This window comes from Vombatus ursinus, unplaced genomic scaffold (genome assembly GCF_900497805.2).
Source record: "Vombatus ursinus unplaced genomic scaffold, bare-nosed wombat genome assembly UNPS02000749.1, whole genome shotgun sequence".
In the NCBI taxonomy this organism is placed as follows: Eukaryota; Metazoa; Chordata; class Mammalia; order Diprotodontia; family Vombatidae; genus Vombatus; species Vombatus ursinus.
The window spans coordinates 25,050,542-25,069,488 of record NW_020940527.1 but is presented as its reverse complement, the minus strand read 5'-3'; the positions used below and the strand labels follow the sequence as shown (position 1 = coordinate 25,069,488).

General features: G+C 42.2%; 1 protein-coding gene across 3 annotated transcripts in view; it reads left to right on the top strand.

The window, feature by feature from the left end:
* Positions 1 to 15,554, top strand: part of R3HCC1L (R3H domain and coiled-coil containing 1 like) — a 109,037-nt gene extending 93,483 nt beyond the window's left edge. For all 3 annotated transcript variants that reach the window (XM_027860395.1, XM_027860387.1, XM_027860380.1), the window contains 4 exons: positions 3,778 to 3,848; positions 4,915 to 5,010; positions 5,384 to 5,524; positions 14,756 to 15,554. In XM_027860395.1, the coding sequence (XP_027716196.1) occupies positions 3,778 to 3,848; positions 4,915 to 5,010; positions 5,384 to 5,524; positions 14,756 to 14,823 (376 nt within the window). In that variant the 3' untranslated portion in view covers positions 14,824 to 15,554. The remainder of the gene's footprint in view (positions 1 to 3,777; positions 3,849 to 4,914; positions 5,011 to 5,383; positions 5,525 to 14,755) is intronic.
* The last annotated feature ends 3,393 nt before the right edge of the window (positions 15,555 to 18,947 follow it).

Genomic DNA, 18,947 nt, shown 5'->3' with positions numbered 1-18,947 from the left:
AGACAAGCAAAGCAAATTCCCACATCAACTGTATCTGAAAATATTTGTCTTATTCTGCATCTTGAGCTTCGGTACATTTCAGGCTGTGATCTCAGACCCAGGACGTTTAAAACAGAACTTAATATCTTTTACTCCCAACCCATCCTTCTTCCAGACTTCTCTGTTATTGTCAAGGGCACCACCATCCTTCTGCTTCCTCAGTTCACAACCTCATAATTATCCTTGACTCCTCATTCTCCCTTACCCCATACATCTAATCAGTTGTTTATCCTTCCACAATACCTCTCCCATCCATCCTCTTCTCTCGACCCATACAGGCTTCAACCTAGCTCAGTCCTTCATCACTTCTTGTGTAAATATTTTAATGCCTCCTAATTAGTCTCCCTAACTCTAGTCCCTCCCCAGTCTTCCACACAGCTTGCCAAAGTGATTTTCTTAAAGCATAGGTCTGACTATGTCACTCTCCTATTCAGTAAACTCTCGTGGCTTTCTGTTAGCCCTGGACCAAATATAAACTCCTCCATTTGGAATTTCAAGGCTTCACCACCTAAAGGAGCCAACCTTTCCAGCCTTTTTAACACTTTCACACTCCCTGTGGTCCTAACAAACCGGCCTTCCTGCTGTTCCATTTGCTGTTTCTGTGCTTGAAGAACAGGGCTGATGGAGTCGCTGAGCTGCCAAACCTTGAGAATGGAGCAGGAAGTGACAGTTGGGATTCCCAGCTCAGGAGCTGAGCCCACTTTTCTGTAACTCCAGAATTTGGCCCTCGAGTCAGTGAAACCTGGCTGTGGTTCAGAGGGTATCTGAGAGACCATGTCATGAATCCCTTCGTGCTCCAGACTAGAGGGGCTGCTCAGAATTGAGTTGGGTCATTAGCACCCACGTCCAAGAATTCGCCAGCGTGGGCTGTAACGGGATGTACTGTGATGTCCAAGCCAACCTGAGTTGTTCCAGCGTGTTTAGTACCTCACTTTGGTGAGCTGCAGCTCAAGAGCCATGATTCTTGTTTGAAAATATTAATTTAAATATTCATGACTTTACGTATTGAATTCATGAGATCCTAATTCTGAACATGTAAAATAGATCAGGGAGTCTAAAATATGTTGCAGTTTTTTTCAGCATCAGTATTAAAGGCACGTTGCTTTTATAAAATGCATAACAGATTTTAAAAACCAATTTAATCCTCTCCCAGAAGAAGAATCTTCTAAGTTAGGTTATTGTTAGTAAATGGCATATGTTAAAGCTATTGTCCAAGTACTTTTATTGTAGTCTTTAAGGGATAAACATTTATTATTTGTTTTCTAGACTTTGCCAGAGAAAGACCATAGGCCCTTCCCATCACTTTCAAATATACATCTCAGACTGTGGCAGCAAGAATCTTCCAGAAATTATGAAATTCATCTTTTCATCACACAAATCTTCTTGGATACATAGTTATCATATTACTGAAACTTTCCAGAGAAAAACCCTCTCCAATCTCTGTAGTAAATTGAAGTGCTTAATCCCTTTTTCAGCAAGGAAATTCTTTTTTCTGATTAACCTGAATAACTTTAATTTCCTTTTATCTGGTTTTCCTCAGAAGGGTCTTTTCCTGGCTGGATATCCTGAGAGTAGGGGTGGGTAATGCCTGGATTTGTGTGCTTAAGTTAATATATAATCACCTTTTTGAGAAAGGAGGAGAGCAGATGCCAGACTTATGCCTTCAGACTTGTGAATTCACTGGGTACTCTAGAATCCTCGAGTTGGAGCTGTAAGACACCATAGTAAACATTTAGTTCAACCCTGTTCTTTTATTGGTGAGAAAATGGAAACCCCCAAAGAAAGACTTGCTCAAAGGCCTGCAGCTAGTTATGGCAGAGCCGGGACTAGAACCCGGACCTTGGGGTCCTAGAGCCTGTTGTTTCTACCTCCACAACTTCTCTTCTCTTCTCCATCCTCAGATCTCCACTCACATCCATCACCCTAGTCCAGACTCTCATCACCTAACTGTTACAGTAGCCTGACTGTGAGTAAGCTTACCTAATTGTTGCAACGGCTTTTAACTGAACTTCTTCTCTAGTCTCTACCTATTCTAGTCCATTCTCCATACAGCTGCCACAGTGATTGTCCCAAAGTGCAGGTCTAACATGTCATCACCCTGCTCAGTAAACCTCAGTAGCTCCCTCGTACCTCTAGGATCAAATATGGTGGTGCAGTGGATAGAGTGCTGGGCCTGGAGTCAGGAAGACCTGAATTCAAATCTGACCTCGTATACTTACTAGCTCTGTCACCCTGGGCAAGTCACTTAACCTTTCTTTCCTCAGTTTCCTCGGCTGTAAAATGGGGATAATAATAGCACCTGTCTACCAAGATTGTTGTGAGGATGAAATGACGTATTTATAAAGCACTTAGCACAGTACCTGGCACATTGTAGATATTTAATAAATGCCTTCCTCAGTCCCTTCTTCCCTTCTTTTTTTCTTCCCTCCTTTCCTCTTTCTTGCTTCCTTCTTTCCTTCCCTCCATCCCTCCCTCTCTGCTTCCTCTCACCCTTTTTCTTTCTTTTCTTCCTTCCCTCTTTCCTTTCCTTCTGTCTGCTTTCCCTCCTTCTCTCTCTTCCTTCAGGCATTTAAAGCCTTTCACAACCTGATCCCATCTTGCCTTTCCTGACACATCACTCCCTTTTATGTATACTGTGTTCCAGCCAAATTGGCCTTCTTACTTTTCACACATGGTACTCCATCCCTCTTCTCATGCCTTTGCATGAGTTGTCTCTCATGCCCAAAATGCACTCCCATCCCACTCCCTTCTCCTAGCCTCCCTAGCTTCCTTCAGGGCTCAGCTCCAAAGCCACTTCCCACATGAAGTCTTTCCTGATCCCCCCTGCCCAACTGCTAGTGTCTTTCCCACAAATGCCTTGTGTCTGTTCTGTGTACCCTGGTGTATGTATGTGTAATCTGTTCCTCCAGAGACTGTAAGCTCCTTGAAAGCAGACGGTTAGATATCTAAAGCCTAGGATAGTGCCTAGCACATAGCAGGTATTTAACCTTATTGATTGATTCTACGTGACTCCAAAGTAGGTAGCCTATTAATTCTGCTAAATGACTGACTTTCCACTGCTTTGTCTTCTGATCTGGTCTGATGTCCATTTTATATTTTATTTCTCTTTATCATAGTTCCTCTAACTTCATCATAGTTTTTACTTCCATAGTACAAAAGAAAAAACAAAAGACATCTTTTAGTTGAGCTGCCCCGTCTTCATTATTTGCTTTTTGCCTTTTTTCTATGAACTCCATCTTACTGTGTAATCTCTCTATGCCCTTGAGCCTACATTTGCATTAAATCCAAATTACCTTCCCAGTTCACCTTATCCCTTCTAGTACTCCTCCACCCCCCTCCCCTGTACCTGCTTTCCACCTCTCCCTTGTCCCCTGCCCACAAGAATACCTCTTCCAAATAATGCATTTAATACATTCCCTCCCCAGGGACTTGTGAGGATTAATTAGTTGATGTCTGTAAAGTACTTGGGAACATAAAATACTCCCGGGTAGTGCTCTGTGATGACATTATTGCTTTTAAAATTCAGCTACAGCTTCTGTTCTCCAAGCTGGGTTGTTTTTTTTTTCTGTGTGTCATTATCCACTTTTGACTTTATATGAGATTGGCTCTATTTCTTTCCCTGCCCTTCTCAGTGTAAGGTGTTTTATGAGACTTTATAGGAACTTAATAAATGTTTATCAAGTGAATAAAACTTTATCTTATTTTAAGAAATAAAATATTTGCTTTCTTGTGTTGCAGAAAGAAAGGATTTGATATTAAGTGGGTGGATGACACACATGCTCTAGGAGTGTTCTCCAGTCCGATTACAGGTATTTCTCTTTTATCCATTCTTATCAATTGAAGGAACCAGGCTTGTTTAGCTGGAGAGAAGACTCAGAGGAGACATTAGAACTGTCTCAAGTGTCTGAAGAGCCGTCACGAGGAGATTAGGTTTGTTCACATCGACCCCAGAGGACAACTTCCCTAAAAGGCAGATTTCAACTTGATGCTAGGAAGAACTTTCTTACAATTAGAGCTGTCTGAAAGTCAAATGGCTTGTCTCCAGGGGTGCTGAATCCCTCTAGCCCGGTGGTCTCGATGCAGGGGCTGGAGAGGGATGCTTTAGTATGATAGGTTAAACCAGATGGCTACCGGGTTCCTTTGCAGCTTCCTTTCCTGCCCTCCTCTTCCTCCTGTGATATGGCAGCCTTTATCAGTTCGATGCTCATTTGAATTTCTCTTCAGGCAGCCAGGGCTGTGGGACAATGGCAGGTTTTTTAAAGTGGTACCTTGGCACCTTCATCTGTAGATGATGGTGATACAAGAAGAGGAATGCTTCTCCACCTTCTGAAGAATTACTTCTGAATCTGCTGGAAGGTGTTACATTTATTTGCTAATACTTGGAGGAAGAAGTATTTCCACAGTACTTTTGATGCTATTTCATCACCATAAGCAGCAATGAAATCATAAATCTGAACACATGCCCCCCCCCAAAAAAAGCACCAAAAGTAATTAAATTGTGGTGCCGGAAGACCCCTTGGAAGCTTGTGATAGCCACACTTTGGGTGTCATATGCCTTCACATATGTAAGGAGCCTCACGAAGGAACTGAGAGAGAGAGAGGGAGATCTTTTTAGACATTCGACTCTCCCTACCTTCACCCCAATCCCTTGAGGCCAGGATCTGTTGTGTTTGTATCCTGAGCACCTAATACAGTTCCTGGTGCATCATAGGAATAAAGAAATACTTGTTGAACAAGTGAATATATGGATAGTCTCTATCACTTCCCCCCAATTTTTTTTTATTTCCAAGAAGTTCCTTCTGAGAACCAACTTCAGATTTTTCTTTACTTCCTTTCATTCCATTTTTACGTGTTCATGTTTATACTTCTGCACAGCTCGTGATGCCCTGAATAGTAAGCACATGATGGTAAAGATCCGGCCACTCTCTCAGGCCACGAGAGCAGCCAAAGCCAAAGCACGAGCTTGTGCCGGTGAGTCGGACCCTCTTTGGTGACTGGTCTTCTGTCCCTCTTGTCTAGTTAGGAAGGGGTCATGGAGGCAGGCGTGGCGTCACTCCAGCCTGTCTTACTTCCCTGGCCTTCAGTATCTCATGACTGCTAGATCCGGGTCTGGCTGAGACTGGCTTGCTTAATGCAATCGCTGCATAAAGTTGTGTTATTGCAAATGATGAAGCCAAGTTGTACTTCACAGTGTTAATTTCCTGTGATGCTCATCTAACACTGGTATTAATTACTGCTGATGCAGCCCTTGTTAGTCTATTTGGTATGTTAATTACTGTGTTAAATCACTTAGGACTGAGCTGATTACTCCTTCACTCCCTCCCCCTCCCTGCTTCCTCTTTAGAGTTTCTCCAGCCAGCCAAGCCACGTCCTGAGACATCCGCTGCCCTGGCCCGAAGGCTAGTGATCAGTGCCCTTGGGGTTCGGAGTCAGCGGACCAAAGCAGAACGGGATGCTGAGCTCAAGAAACTGCAGGAAGCCCGTGGTGAGTTGAAGAATCGGTTCCTTCTTTAGCTCTTTTTAAAAACTTTTCCAGATCCTCACTTGAAGGCCAGCGAGGAAAGGAGAGCCACCTGTTTCGTTTTGCCATCTTCCTCCCTGTGAAGGCTCTCAGGAGTAATGAGATGGTTCTTGTGCTGATATTTGGGAGAAAGGCATTTTAAAATCTGCTTGCCAGTTTTATACCCAACCAGATATTCTAATCAATGCTCCTTGCAATGTTTTTCATGAGATATGTAACAACCCTCTAGATAACATCTGTGGTTCTTTGTAAAGCATAATAATGTCTTCCCCAGCCTTTAGCAAGGCCTTTCTTGTGAAGTACATTTCCAGTGGAAATCCTGCCTCTGGCATGAAAGGCAATTTGCCATGGTTTGTGCTCAGCACATCCCGCACATCACTGTGATGTGATCTTATCAATACTCAGGTAAGAAGTAACAGAGAAGAAAGTGCTGGCAATTCTGTTAACAACTAGAGAGAATGATTTTGATTTTGATTTTTTTTTTTCAGTCTGAGACACTCCTGAATATTTCTAGTGTGACATGATCTGGAGTTCGTCTTCTAATTATTTACTAGTAGGTGGAGTTCTAGGAAAATGTTTCTAGACCACAGGTAGATTTTTTTTCTTTCCCCGCAGTTGGGAGCTGAAGTTAAAGTCTGTCTCTTACCCTTTATCAGCTGTTGACTTCTTCGTAAAGGCTTGGGATTCTGGCTTGGCTCCTAAGTACTTTTTATCGACATTTAAGGTTTAGACAGTCTCATTGCCCCAGCTTAAGATCTGGGGAATCTGTGAAGGCAATTTATTCTGAGAATTCCACTTACCAGAAAGTAACTTCATTTTTCCATTAAACGAATTGAAGTTTCAAAGACCTTGTTTATTGCTGGTCTAACAAGGCCATTAATACTTCCTGTCCACTCTGCTCTGGTGATAGCCGCCAGCTTGTAGCCTCTCAGCTGCACTGACCAGATAACCAGTGACAGAGTGTGTCATGGCAGGTGCTGAAGTTTCAAAGCTGAACCCAAACTATTTTTGAAACCTTAATGATTGTAATGAGCTAGTTGTGAGTTCTCTCCCATGCTCCATCATTGAAGGCCTCTTTGAGACTCTAGAGGCAGGAGAGAGGTTTCCTGCTGGTTTTGAGGAGGCAGTAACTAAAGGGCTATGTGAAGAATGGTCGGGGTTGTTAACCCTTTACTTACAAGTGGAATGTTACCCCCATGTTACATCATTTTTCTTTGTAGACATATCAGTTGACAAACGTGAGTCTTTCCTAACCATCCCCTTCAGTGCCCGTCACTTCATGATTTTCATTGTAGGACTGCAGCAGACAGTGCTACCAGTCTAGCCATATCAGTACCTTGCCATGCAAATTATATATAAATGATGTGAATGTTAGGACTGTGGCTAGTCTGTGCTGGAAGGGAGGAGGGAAGCAAACATTTTATTAAGCACCTGTTAACATGCCAGGCTCTAAAGTGCTTTACAAATATTATTTTATTTGATCTTCACAACAACCCTGAGAGGTAGGTGTTATTATTATCCCCATTTTACAGTTGAGGAAACTGAAGCAGATAGTGGATAAGTGACTTGCCCAGGGTCACACAGCTAGTAAGTATCTGAGAACAGATTAGAATTCAGGTCTTCCTGACTCTAGGACCAGAGCTCTATCCACTGTATCACCAGCTGCCTCTGAAAACACCACAATCTTAGTGAAGTGACCTACTGTGATAAGTTTCTTTCTGGTGGTACTGATGGTCTAAAAAATCTGAATTCGTAGACTCTTTCTTTCTTATTGTCTAGAGATGATCCCAATCTTTGTGTCTGAGAACAGGATTTGCATAGGAGGATTTTGTGTTGTAGTAAAATCTCCTCTCTTACTAGCTGTGTTCCAGATTAAGTAGATGCTATTGTGTTTCTGTGGAGCCCCAAAATGTCCACTTCTCAACATCTAAATTCAGCCTTCTCTTTGAAGATGAGAGAAAGCTCTAGAAGAAATGGAAACCCACCCAGCACTACTTCGGTCACCTTTTTTTCAGCCACAACACTTTGTATTTTCAAAACATTGATCAAATCCTGCCACTGTCAGGCGGCTTCCCCCCCCCATTCATGAGTTAAGAAAATATATACCTCCCAGAGGCATCATAGATGAGTAGTTTCTCTTTTCATTGCTGCCCTGCAGATTAAAGTTAAAAATACAAAACCATAAAAATCCTATCATCAAGCCAGGTTGGATGAGACCTTGAGGCCATATCATACTTAAACCTTCTGTGGAAAATGATAATCAATTCTGTTTTGAAAGACTCCAGAGGAAGAAATTCCACAACCTCCCTTGGTAACCTCTTTCAGTTTCTAACAACTTTCATTGCCAGGAAATTCTGAAATCTAACTTAAATTTGTTGTTGTTGTCATTAACCTTTTTCTCCCTAGTTCTCTCCTTAGTGGAAGTAGAGAATCCTTATGAAGACAGACTTAGGTGTGCGAACAGACTTGAGTTTAGCAGTCAGAAAGTGCGTTCTGATCTGATCTCTGCTTTTGTGTGTCTGGGTGGCCATTAAGACAGTCATCATGCCCCAGTTTCCTCATCTGCAAAATGGGCATAATAATTCTTGACCTACCTCCCTGATGGAGTTTTTGTGAAGATAAAAATAAGCTGGTATATGACAGTGCTTAGGAAAATAGACCTCAGTTTTCTCCTCCTAAAATGATGAAGTTGAATTAGGTGATTTACAAAATCCCTTTGAGCTCTAATATTCTCTGATTCTGCAACTAAGGAATCCTATTCAAATGTCAAATGCTCTTGTGATTGTTACTGGGGTGAATTTGGTATAAAATCATTGTAACAGTATTGACATTATTGTTGCTGATATCTTCACATCCTTATCCCTCAGCCTTCTCTAGGACTCAATGCCTTTGACTTTTCCTCATAAGCCTTATTTAATCATCCTCATGCCTTGCTTCTAATCTCCTTAACACATTTTCTCCATCCTCTTAACTATACAACCTGGACAGCACAAGAAACTGTCCTGTTCATGGATTCAGGATTTGTGATTTTGAATACTTCACCTGGTGCTTCTTTATGCCATGAAGCCATATGTGAAAAGCTGACTCAGAAAGACCTGGGAAACTTTCCCTTTTCACCTTGGACAACATCTGTTCTCACACCAATTTGTGATAGCAGCCCAAACTTAGGTACCTTTTGTCTTCCCAAACTTTCTATACTTCTAGTCCACACTGCCCTTGGGTTCTGCTGTTGTGGCTGAGTTGTATAGACTGGAAGAGAGAGTAAAAGTCAGCTTTCATCACCCAATCTACCCAACTAAATCATTGATAATTTAGAAGCAAGTTCTTTTTGTAGATGACTCTGGAGGTGCCTGTGATAGAATTATCTTACAGAATCTCTGAGGTGGAAGGGTCCCAGAGGCCATTGAGTCCAATCCATGCCCACGTGAGACTCTTCTGGGAGACTGAAAGGGATAGGGTAGGGGCCCAAGAGTCAAAGGACCTGGGTTCAGACCCTGTCCTTGAGGCTTCACCCTCTGTCACCGTCACCAGATCACCTTGCCTCTCACAGCCTCCATCTTCTGCTTTAAGATGAAAGCGTTGGACCACCTGGCGTCCAAGGGCTCTTCCAGCTCCAGAGCTCTTATCCTCTGGTCCTTCTGCCACATGCATAACAAATGGTCATCCCCACTTGGCTGGAAAATCTCCAGTGAGGGAGGAAGCTCACTACCTCCTGAGGAACCCATTCCATTTTTGGACAGGTTGAGTTATTAGGCTGTCACCCTCACTTGCCACTTTAAGACACTTTTTCTTTGTTTTTATGAACTTAATAATCATTAGCAAATACAGATATTCAAATATACACACACTTATAAGGGTTGTATATGAAACTGTGAAATTCTGTTACATAGTTTGTATTGAAAAGTGTGTATTAAACTTAATGTAATAAGAAGATTGCCCTAATTGTGTTCCCTTTGGAACTTATTTTTTTTTTCTTTTTTGTAATTTTAAAAATTTAATTCTTATTATCTAGTACTCTTGCAAAAGCTGAAAGATGTTGTTTTAACTAGAAAATAATGCATTCAATAGTTGAAAGAATTTAAGTTTTTTGATCTTGAATTAATACTAGTTAAAAGAATTCCCTATGATCTTCCTTCCTAAAATATTTGTTAAGTCACTACAAGGTTTCACAGTCCAGGTGTTGTTTAGGAATACAGAAATATAAATCATAGCCCCTTCCTTATGAAACTTACAGTCCATTCGGGAAGACAATTCAATTCAGTCGCTCCTATATGAAAGGCAAATAGACAACCTATCACAGTGACTGGAGAGCTCGTCTCCAAGTCAGAAAGAACAAGATTCATGTGCATCCTCCGACACACTGGCTCTGTGGCCTTGGGCAAGCGTCTTGTACCCTAGGTCGCAAACTAGTTGCCAGATCTTCATTGGAAGAAGAAATTGGCTCACCAGAAGTTATCTACAACAATGAAATCACAGGTCTAGGTCAAAATTCATTGTAAAGGACTGTGCTAGATAGTAGGAGAAAGACAAAATTAGATAGTCATTGGCCCTCCCCTCATGGAACTCATAGTCTAACACATAATAAATATATGAGAATAATCTGAAAGGTGAAGTCAGAAGGGAACCATTGTTCCTGACATGGAAGTTTCTGGCAAGGCTTAGTTCTAGTGTCAGCATTCCTATTTATGCATCCCATTGTTAGGCTGTTTTTAAATCACAAAACTACTTTGATGACTATTGCTCAGATTTGTGCCATTTAGAAAGTTTTCTGTTTGTTCCCTGAGTGTATTTCCGATCCAGATTACTCCTTATATAAATTTCAGTACCTTAGTATCTATCTAACTACAACACCAACACATTCAATTAATGCCCCCTTCAGGGTCATTAATAGCTTTAGTGAGCATCTCATTTCTTCCATCACAATCAGCAACTTGACAGTTCATAAAGTGCTTACCTCTCCACAACTCTGAGAGTATGTCATTATGCCCATTTTACAGAAAAGGAAACTGAAAACTAGACATAAACAATTTACCCAGGGTCGCAGAGCTAATCGGTGATATGGCCAGTACATAAATCTAGATCTTCTGACGTCTCCAAGTCTTCCTCTTCTTTCCACTGAACCATAGAAGAATGATGAAAATGTTTAACAACCCTAGCCTAGGAGCCCTGCTGAATACCACTTAGTTCACCAAACTGATAATACTAACCCATAGATAATCATCCTCTAAGTATGACCTTTCATACTCCCCACCTCCAGTATAACTGTTCTGCAAACTGAACTACATTTTCTCAGTATATTGATAAATATCTAAATGTTTGCTAAATCAAACATCTAAAGCCTTACCGAAATCAAGATAGGTCACATTTTTCACTCAAAGAAATAGAAGGATATTAGATTAATATGGTTGCACTTGTTCTTAAGAAAGCCATGTTCATTATTATTCTATAGGTGTTTGTGAATTGATTTTGTGATGATTTTTTTCATTATTTTTCCCAGGTGTAGAAGTAAATCATACAGGTCACATCCCCTTTCTCTTTTTAAAATGAAAACACTGGCCCTTTTCCAGTATTTCGCTCGCCAAGTCTGAGGAATGGTAGCTTGTGACCCTTCATAAGTGACTTCAGTCAATTCATTTAAAACTAGAAAATGTATAAATCATTAGGCCCTGTTTATTTGAATGCATCGAGGTGCTTTCATACTCTGGTACCAGTTCTGCTGTGCTTTCTTCCTCTCTGTCTCTCCTAATCTGTCTTTTACAATACTGTCCCTGCTCTTAGCTTCTACATCACTTATTAAAATCATCTTGGAGCTCCACAGAAGCAGGCAAAACAAAATCCCACCACCTTTTAATGTTTTCTGTTATCTTCATTTGGATAAAGGGACAGCATTTGTCTTGAGTTTTCTGCTTTGCATGTTTTCCTGTTTGTGTTTTCTGGTTGTATTTTAAAGGGGCATTGGGGCTGAAGGGGAAGAGCCCTTGGCTGAGAGCATAGAAACCCCTGGCTCCCAATGTGGACTTTGGAAGCCCCTCTCTGGTCCTCTGTTCATTATCTGTAAAATGAGGAATGAGGAAGGTGACCTGAATGATCTCTGTTCTTCAGCTCTGAGATTCTTTTATCCTAGGCCTGCTTGAGCAGTTCAGAATGTATTCTCTGTTGCTTTGAACTGATTGCTAATGGGGGGGGGGGTGAGTTGGGGTTGGCTTGTTTATTGGCATGAACCATCTAGTTTCCCCTCACATTTCCCATGTTTTTTATATTCTCTTAAAAGGTTAATGTTCATGAAGTCACCCCTATAGAACTCCTTTGCCTTTTATTTGCTTTTGAAACCTGTGGACCCCTTCTCAGAATGTTTGTGGCCTACATTACTAATTGAAGTGAATGCTAACTTTTAGTGAAGGATTAATAAAAAACAAAGAGAGAGATACACATGTATAGAATATACATGTGTCTATATGTGTATTGTATCTGTATGTATTATACATACATACATGTGTGTATACTTGTATATCTTTTTCTCCTCCCCCTGCCCCCCAATTAAAGTTCATAGACCCCATGGAAATCTCTTCCTTAGTGGACCATAGACACGAGATTAAGAATCCCTTGACCTCCAGCCTTTTATAGTTTGCTTAGCTTGATTGAAAAGCTTGATTTGTGAAAATTCACTTTTTGTTTATTTTGCAGGAGTCCCATTTACTTTCTTTCTTTCTTTCTTTTTTTTAGGCAATTGGGGTTAAGTGACTTGCCCAGGGTCACACAGCTAGTTAGTTAGTGACAAGTGTTTGGTCTGAGGCCGGATTTGAACTCAGGTTCTCCTGACTTCAGGGCCAGTGCTCTATCCACTGTGCCACCTAGCTGCCCCTTCCCATTTACTTTCCTTGTAGTCTTTCAGTTTTCTGTTTCTGCTCACTTTCTCTTAAGGTTCCTCCACCTTTAATTACTTAATAAACTTCTTGGTGTTGGAGAATTAGGAAGTTCCTCAGTTTTCTAAAGAAGCCAGTTACAGCTACTACATTTGGATGCCATATGTCTAGCTACCCCAGTCTGACCTAAAGCCAAATCAGAACCTTGGGGTTATCCCCAAGCAGTCATTTTCTGACAGGGAAAGAACAGCGCACTGACTGAACAGCCATTTGCCTTGATAGAACTGCTCTTACAGGCTCGTTCCCATTTTTTTCACGTGGATGTCTTGGCTGCTGTATTCTGTGCATACCACAAGATGGAGCCCACATTGCAGTAAATTCCTTTTCCTGTCATTGTCACCTGCTGGTCTGCAACCTGGCAGTGCTTTTGCCCCCAGAGTGTTAGAGCCAGAGAATTAAAGGCAAGATATCTCATTTCTCTGTGTAGGTATAATTTAAAAAGTGTTTTTATTTATGCAGCCTCTTTGATCCTCATACTATAAAATCCCTTATAGATATTAACATATGTAGTCCTTTCAATAGACCCAGATGGCAAATAATTGGTAAAGCTTGTTTTAGAAAGTTTGAAAATATAATTTCATTGGTGTAGGAACTCCCAGGTGAGGAAACTCTCAACCAATGTTGATTGGCAACTTCTCTACAATTTAGAATCTTAAAGAGTGGCTTAGAGCACTGAGAAGTTAAGTGACTCACCTAGAGTCACATGGCCAGTTTGTGTTAGAGGTAGGACCTGAACCCAGGTTTTCTTGTCTTCAGGGCTGGCTCTCTATGACCTGTGCCATGCTGCCTCTCACTGTCAAATTAAATAGAGAAAATTAAGTCACTGCCTCCAAAATTGCATTTTCAGTGGTCTTAGAAGCAACATCAGTTCTCCACCATTTCTTGTGGTCATTATCACTTACTGAGTATTCATTCTGCCCTCATCTACCCCCAAACTTCCCCATCAGTAATCCGAAAACACTGAACTTAAGAAATATTTTGCAGTAAAGCTGTGTCAAGAAGGTATAGCCTATTCCAGGATTACCGTTTCCATTGGAGTTTTGAACTAGAGGTTCAGTAATGAGTACTTAAACACATTCTTGACACCTCACCCGGACCCTTGTTCCTCTTGAGAATAAATGAGAGATCCATATAAAACAACTAGCCCCAAAATGATAGGTAGTCTGAAGGAGGCATTAATACAGTTGAGAAGTAGAGTAAGAGAGGCAAGAGTAACCAAGCAAGAACTGATATCTGGGATTTGCTGGAGTCTGATCCTGGTTCTGAAATATATTTTTTCCAATAACAGTACTAAACATATATGTACCAAATGATATGGCATCCAGATGTTTAAAGAAGTTAAATGAGTTACAGGAGGAAATAGTAAAACTATACTATTAGAGGGTCTCAACTTTCTCCTCTCAGAACTAGATAAATCTAACCAAAAAAATAAACAAGAAAGGAGTTAAGGAGGCGAGTAGAATTTTAGAAAAGTTAGATATGATAGACCTGGAGAAGATTGAATGGAGATAGAAAGGAATATACCTTTTTCTCAGAGGTATATGGCATCTACACAAAAATTGACCCTGTATTAGGGCATAAAAATCTCACAGTCAAAGGCAGAAACATTAAATGCATTCTTTTTAGATCACAATGCAATAAAAATTACATTCAATAAATGGCCATGGAAAGAAAGATTAAAAATTAATTGGAAACTAAATAATCTAATCTTAAAGAACAAGTGGGTCAAAGAACAAATCATAGGAACAATCAATTATTTCATTAAAGAGAATAACAGCAATGAGAAAACATTTCAAAATTTGTGGGTTGCAGCCAAAGCAGTACTTAAACGAAAATTTATATCTCTAAAATCAACAAAATAGAGAAAGAGCCAATCAATGAATTGGTCATGCAACTTAAAAAAAAAGAAAAAAAGAAAAAACAGAAAAAGAACAAATTAAAAATCTCCAACTGAACAACAGATTGGAAATCCTGAAAATCAAAGGAGAGATTAATAAAACTGAAAGTAAGAAAACCATTGAACTAATAAATAAAAGTAGGAGCTGGTTTTATGAAATACACCTTTTTCTCGCCTCTTCATGCTTTCTCCTGTTTCTCTATAATATGACATTTTCTTATTGGTGTTGCAGAGGCATTAGTTACTGGTAACCACATCTGGAAAAACCAGTGATTCTGCTTGTCTTGATTAAGATTTCTCTGAAAACTTGGATTGAAGGAAAGTCAGTCAGTTGGTGTTGTGTGGAACCAATTTTAATATTGCCTGTCTTTACAGAAAGAAAGCGGTTGGAGGCCAAGCAACGGGAGGACATGTGGGAAGGCCGGGACCAGGCCACTGTCTGAACACCACCCAAAGAAAGGGGTAGTTTCACGAATTCAGAAGGCTCCAGGCTAGAAGACCCTTGCTGAATTTCCTTTTGTGTGTGAGAAAGACAGAGGCTGTGGGTTCAGAGAGAAAGTAGACTTCTCTATCTTGGTGGCACTGCTTCCTAGGCCTGGAAGGAACAGTTTGGAATCACTCCACGTGGAAAGTAGGAGGAAGCAGTGTTCATCAACAAGGAAGAAGTTTGGAAACTGATGTCCCTTCAGAGTCCTCTGGGCAAGAGAAGCCATCGATGTGTGACCGATTTACCTATGAAGAGCTTAACCCACCTAATAGAGAACAGAAGAAGGATAGAGGAGTCCCCAGGGCCCCAGGCCAGAAGATACCAGGACCTTGATAGGAAAGACGTAGGCCCTGAAAGACATCCTCCAGCCCTTCTCCAGCTGTGAGCAGAGATGTCTGGATGGTCAGCAGATGTAGGTGAAGAATCCAGTATTCTCAGGGTGCTGGGAACCAGAATTTTAGTGCTGGCTCCTTTTTAAGGATTGGTCCAGAGCCCCATAGCTGGCTGACAGCAGCACATGTTACGGATGTTTGGTCTCAAGAGTTTCAGCTTTGCCGAGAGCCTGCCTGCTGCTGCTGCTTCTGTCATGTGGCAGCGGGGGTGTACCCACGGCACAATGGCCACCAGTGCCTATGTAAACAGTGATGTCATGGGGTAATAGAGATGCATTAAATCTATTTCCTGACATGGGCGGCTCTGCTCTGTCTGTTTTGTCATCACCACAGCCATGGGGAAGCAGAGTGGGGCTGCAGAAGGAATTCCTTTCTTGCCTTCGTATCAGTAGTACGTATAATGCACAGGTCAGGTGGAGTTTTTTTTCATCCTGCACCCTAATGATCTAATCCTGCGTCTCCCAAAGTCCTCTGTAACAGTGGCCTTTTCTGACATGGGATTATTGTACAATTGTTAGCGTTTGGCATTTGTGACTTGTAGCCCCCTCCTTCTCATCACCCGTCACCCTCTAATCTGTCATCCCACAGAAAGCATCTGGCACACAGCATGTTCTTAGTGTAATCATCTCAGCTTGTGCCAGCAGCACTTGGCAGGCAGCTAGAGACAATCCATTAAGACTAGGAGCAGCCAGGGTCAAGTAAACCCCCTCTGGGCAGTGCCAAGAGACTTTCCTACAGGAAACAGGACAAGTCAGAGACCTCAACCCAGGCTCCAGGCACCGTGGGGCCAGCAGGCCATGCCGCAAGTTCCAGCATGGCAAGAACTGGCCTTTCCTGGGGTCTTCAGCGAGGCCCAGAGCTCTGTTCCCTTGTGGCTTAGTGCTCGAGATGGCGATAGATGGAGCACTGCCTGGGTCAGTTCAGAGGAAGGAGCTGTGGAGGAAATGCTACACAGATATTCCCCACGAGCCTTCATCCTAACTTCATCCCTTCTTGGTACCTCCACAGGCCTGCATCAGGGTCATTTCTTTGGTGATCTGATTCTCGGTTATCACTCCCACTGTCCCTTGGTCTTGCTTCCTACCCACCCTGAATCACTGATACTACAGATTCTGATCCTTAATCCCATTGTCTCTTTCTTCAGCCTACAGCACCAAGGCTTTCTCCTCCCTCTCTTCCCAAAACAAGCTTCCCTGAGGTCTTTAGCCCGATTTCTGAGACAGGAAACCTCTGTTTGAGAAGTATTAGTGTTGGGCCTGCAATAGAGTGACCTCATCTATGGTGGTCTGTTAAAGGACGTGCCACGGAACTGTGGCTGCTCAGCTCTGCCGCCTATACCTCGGAGGCATCCCTTTTCTTGGCTGTGTTTCCTTGATGCCAGGGGGTCATTAACACAAATAGGGAGTTTTCTTATTACTTCCCATTGAGGGCTCTTGGCCTTACCTAAGAGCATTTTAGCCTTCAAAGGCAGTTTTTGTTAAAATATGCCGTCTAATGCAGATTGCATTCATTATCTGAGATGTCATATATCCTTCTCTCTCAGAAAGTCCCTTCTGCCTCCTTACTAACACCCTGGCATTCTTTCTTTCCTGGTGTTTACCCTCATAACCTAAATGAGAAGAAGGAATTTTTTAGGCAAAAGTCAAAGCTCTGGGACTCTTCTCTTTCATATACAAATAAGATTCTACTGACTTATCAATAGGGCATATGCTTTGAGTTTTTTCAGTAGAGGCGATGAATCTGCACCAACCTGTTTCCATTCCCTTTTTGAACAATGACGTTTTTTTCAAGACCTGGTTTGGGTGAAGGATGCAGGCAGAAGTCATGGATAGGATGAACCTACCAGCCCTTCCATAGCAGCCTCTGCTGTAACGCATTTCCTACCAAGTAGAGTCACCCCCAAATGGAATGGGCCTCCTTGGGAGGTGGAAGGTTGCCTCTCAGGACAGCTCTTCTAAGGCTAAGGTTAGATCACCACTTGTGCCTCTTGGTCAGACTCAGACTAGTGCCTCTGAGATCCTGTCTGACTCCGAGAGTCTCTGATTCTGTACCAAGTGAATCATGGCATTTAGCCCTGGAAAAGACTTCAGAGGGTATTTCATCTAGTCAGACATCTCCACTTTATAAATGAGGAAATTCAGAAAGAGGATGGTAGCAAATTGCAGAGCAGGGCTTCAAACCCAGGTCTCTGGCTCTTAAGTCCAGTGCCATTTCCCTGTACTGTACCATTTCTGTTAGGCCCTGAGTAGATGCAGTCATCTTTACATGCATACAGCGTTCCATCCTTATTCAGTCATTAATGTCTTGTGATTTAGTGTCTTAATGCCTAGAATTAAGTCCAGAAAACAAATATTCCCTGTTAGTCCTAAAATCCTCTGCCCACAGATAAAATAACTAATCGCAGTTCTAAAGCCCAGGAGATGTAGAATACAGCTGAACTCGACTTCTGAGGAGTAAGCTCAGGTTCCTTGTGCTTCGGCTTCATAGAGACTGAAATATGCTGAGGCCCCATCTTCCAGCTTTTTGGGGTCTGTCTGGAATCTGGTGGTTGGCCCTTGGTTAACATTTCTCACCCAGCTATAAGCTATGTTAGCCAACACCACCCCCTCCACATCCCCCCTCCTCCTTTTTCAACTCAGCCCTGTAACAGCACAGCCGTTGTGTGGCCTCTTCCAAAGGATGGAACTAGCCACTCCTTTCCAGCGTGTGATGTGGGCAGTAGCATTGGGACTGGGACGGTGGCTGTCTGCCTGACCTGATTTCTCTGGCACTCTTTGAAACTGGGTCCTGTCAGGAGCTATGGGTAACCTCCCTGCCTGGATCTGGCCTGCCATAGTCATCAATCACCACATACTCCTCCACTCGATGCACGCTTTTCCACAGACCGTTAGCTACATGTGTGGGTATAATGTTGTTACTGTTTTGGAGCTGTTTGCTGAAGCCAACAGGAAATCAGTCCTTCCCTTGTTTACCCAACCTGCCATACCAAAATATAATGTCCCTTCTGCTTAATAAAAGAACTGGGGGAGTTGGGAAAAGAAAGTACAGTACAGGGAACGAGGGAACACAACCATGCCATTTTATATTCATGGAGTACACCCCAGAACGTGACCCCTTTGGCTCCCAGAGAAGAGAGACAACTCTAAATGGAAGGAGAGAACGGGTGGGATAGGCATGTGGTCATAAATCTGCCCCGTCCACTCTAGACTTTGAGCTATAGGAACAAAAGAAGACCTTCCCCAGTAATAAAAACTAATAACCCTGGGGATTTCTCTTTTCGTTTGTTTTCTTGTGTCCCACCACTCTTGGCACTGAGCCTAGGGCATACTGTTTGAGGGAGGCAGGAAGCAGAAGCTGGCTGACCACTTGTGTGGGAGGTGGAAGAGGGGATTCATTTATCAGACACAAGGTTGGACTAGATGACCTCTAAAACTAAGTATCTGTGATTCAGAGGTTTGTAGTAGCCTAGGAATTTGGCCAGTGCCTGGTTGGAGAGATGGTGTGAGGACCAGCGTTCTGACCACAGTGCCCCAGGGTGTGTTCCTAGAGTGCTTGGATTTCGTGCCACCTGTGTGGGGGCTTTTTGATAGCCCATAACAGCAACATTCAAATTTCCGTCAGGGGCTTTGTCTCCTCTTTCCCTCGCCCAGCACTCTTTCCCCAAGATTTGTTAGCAGATAGATACTCA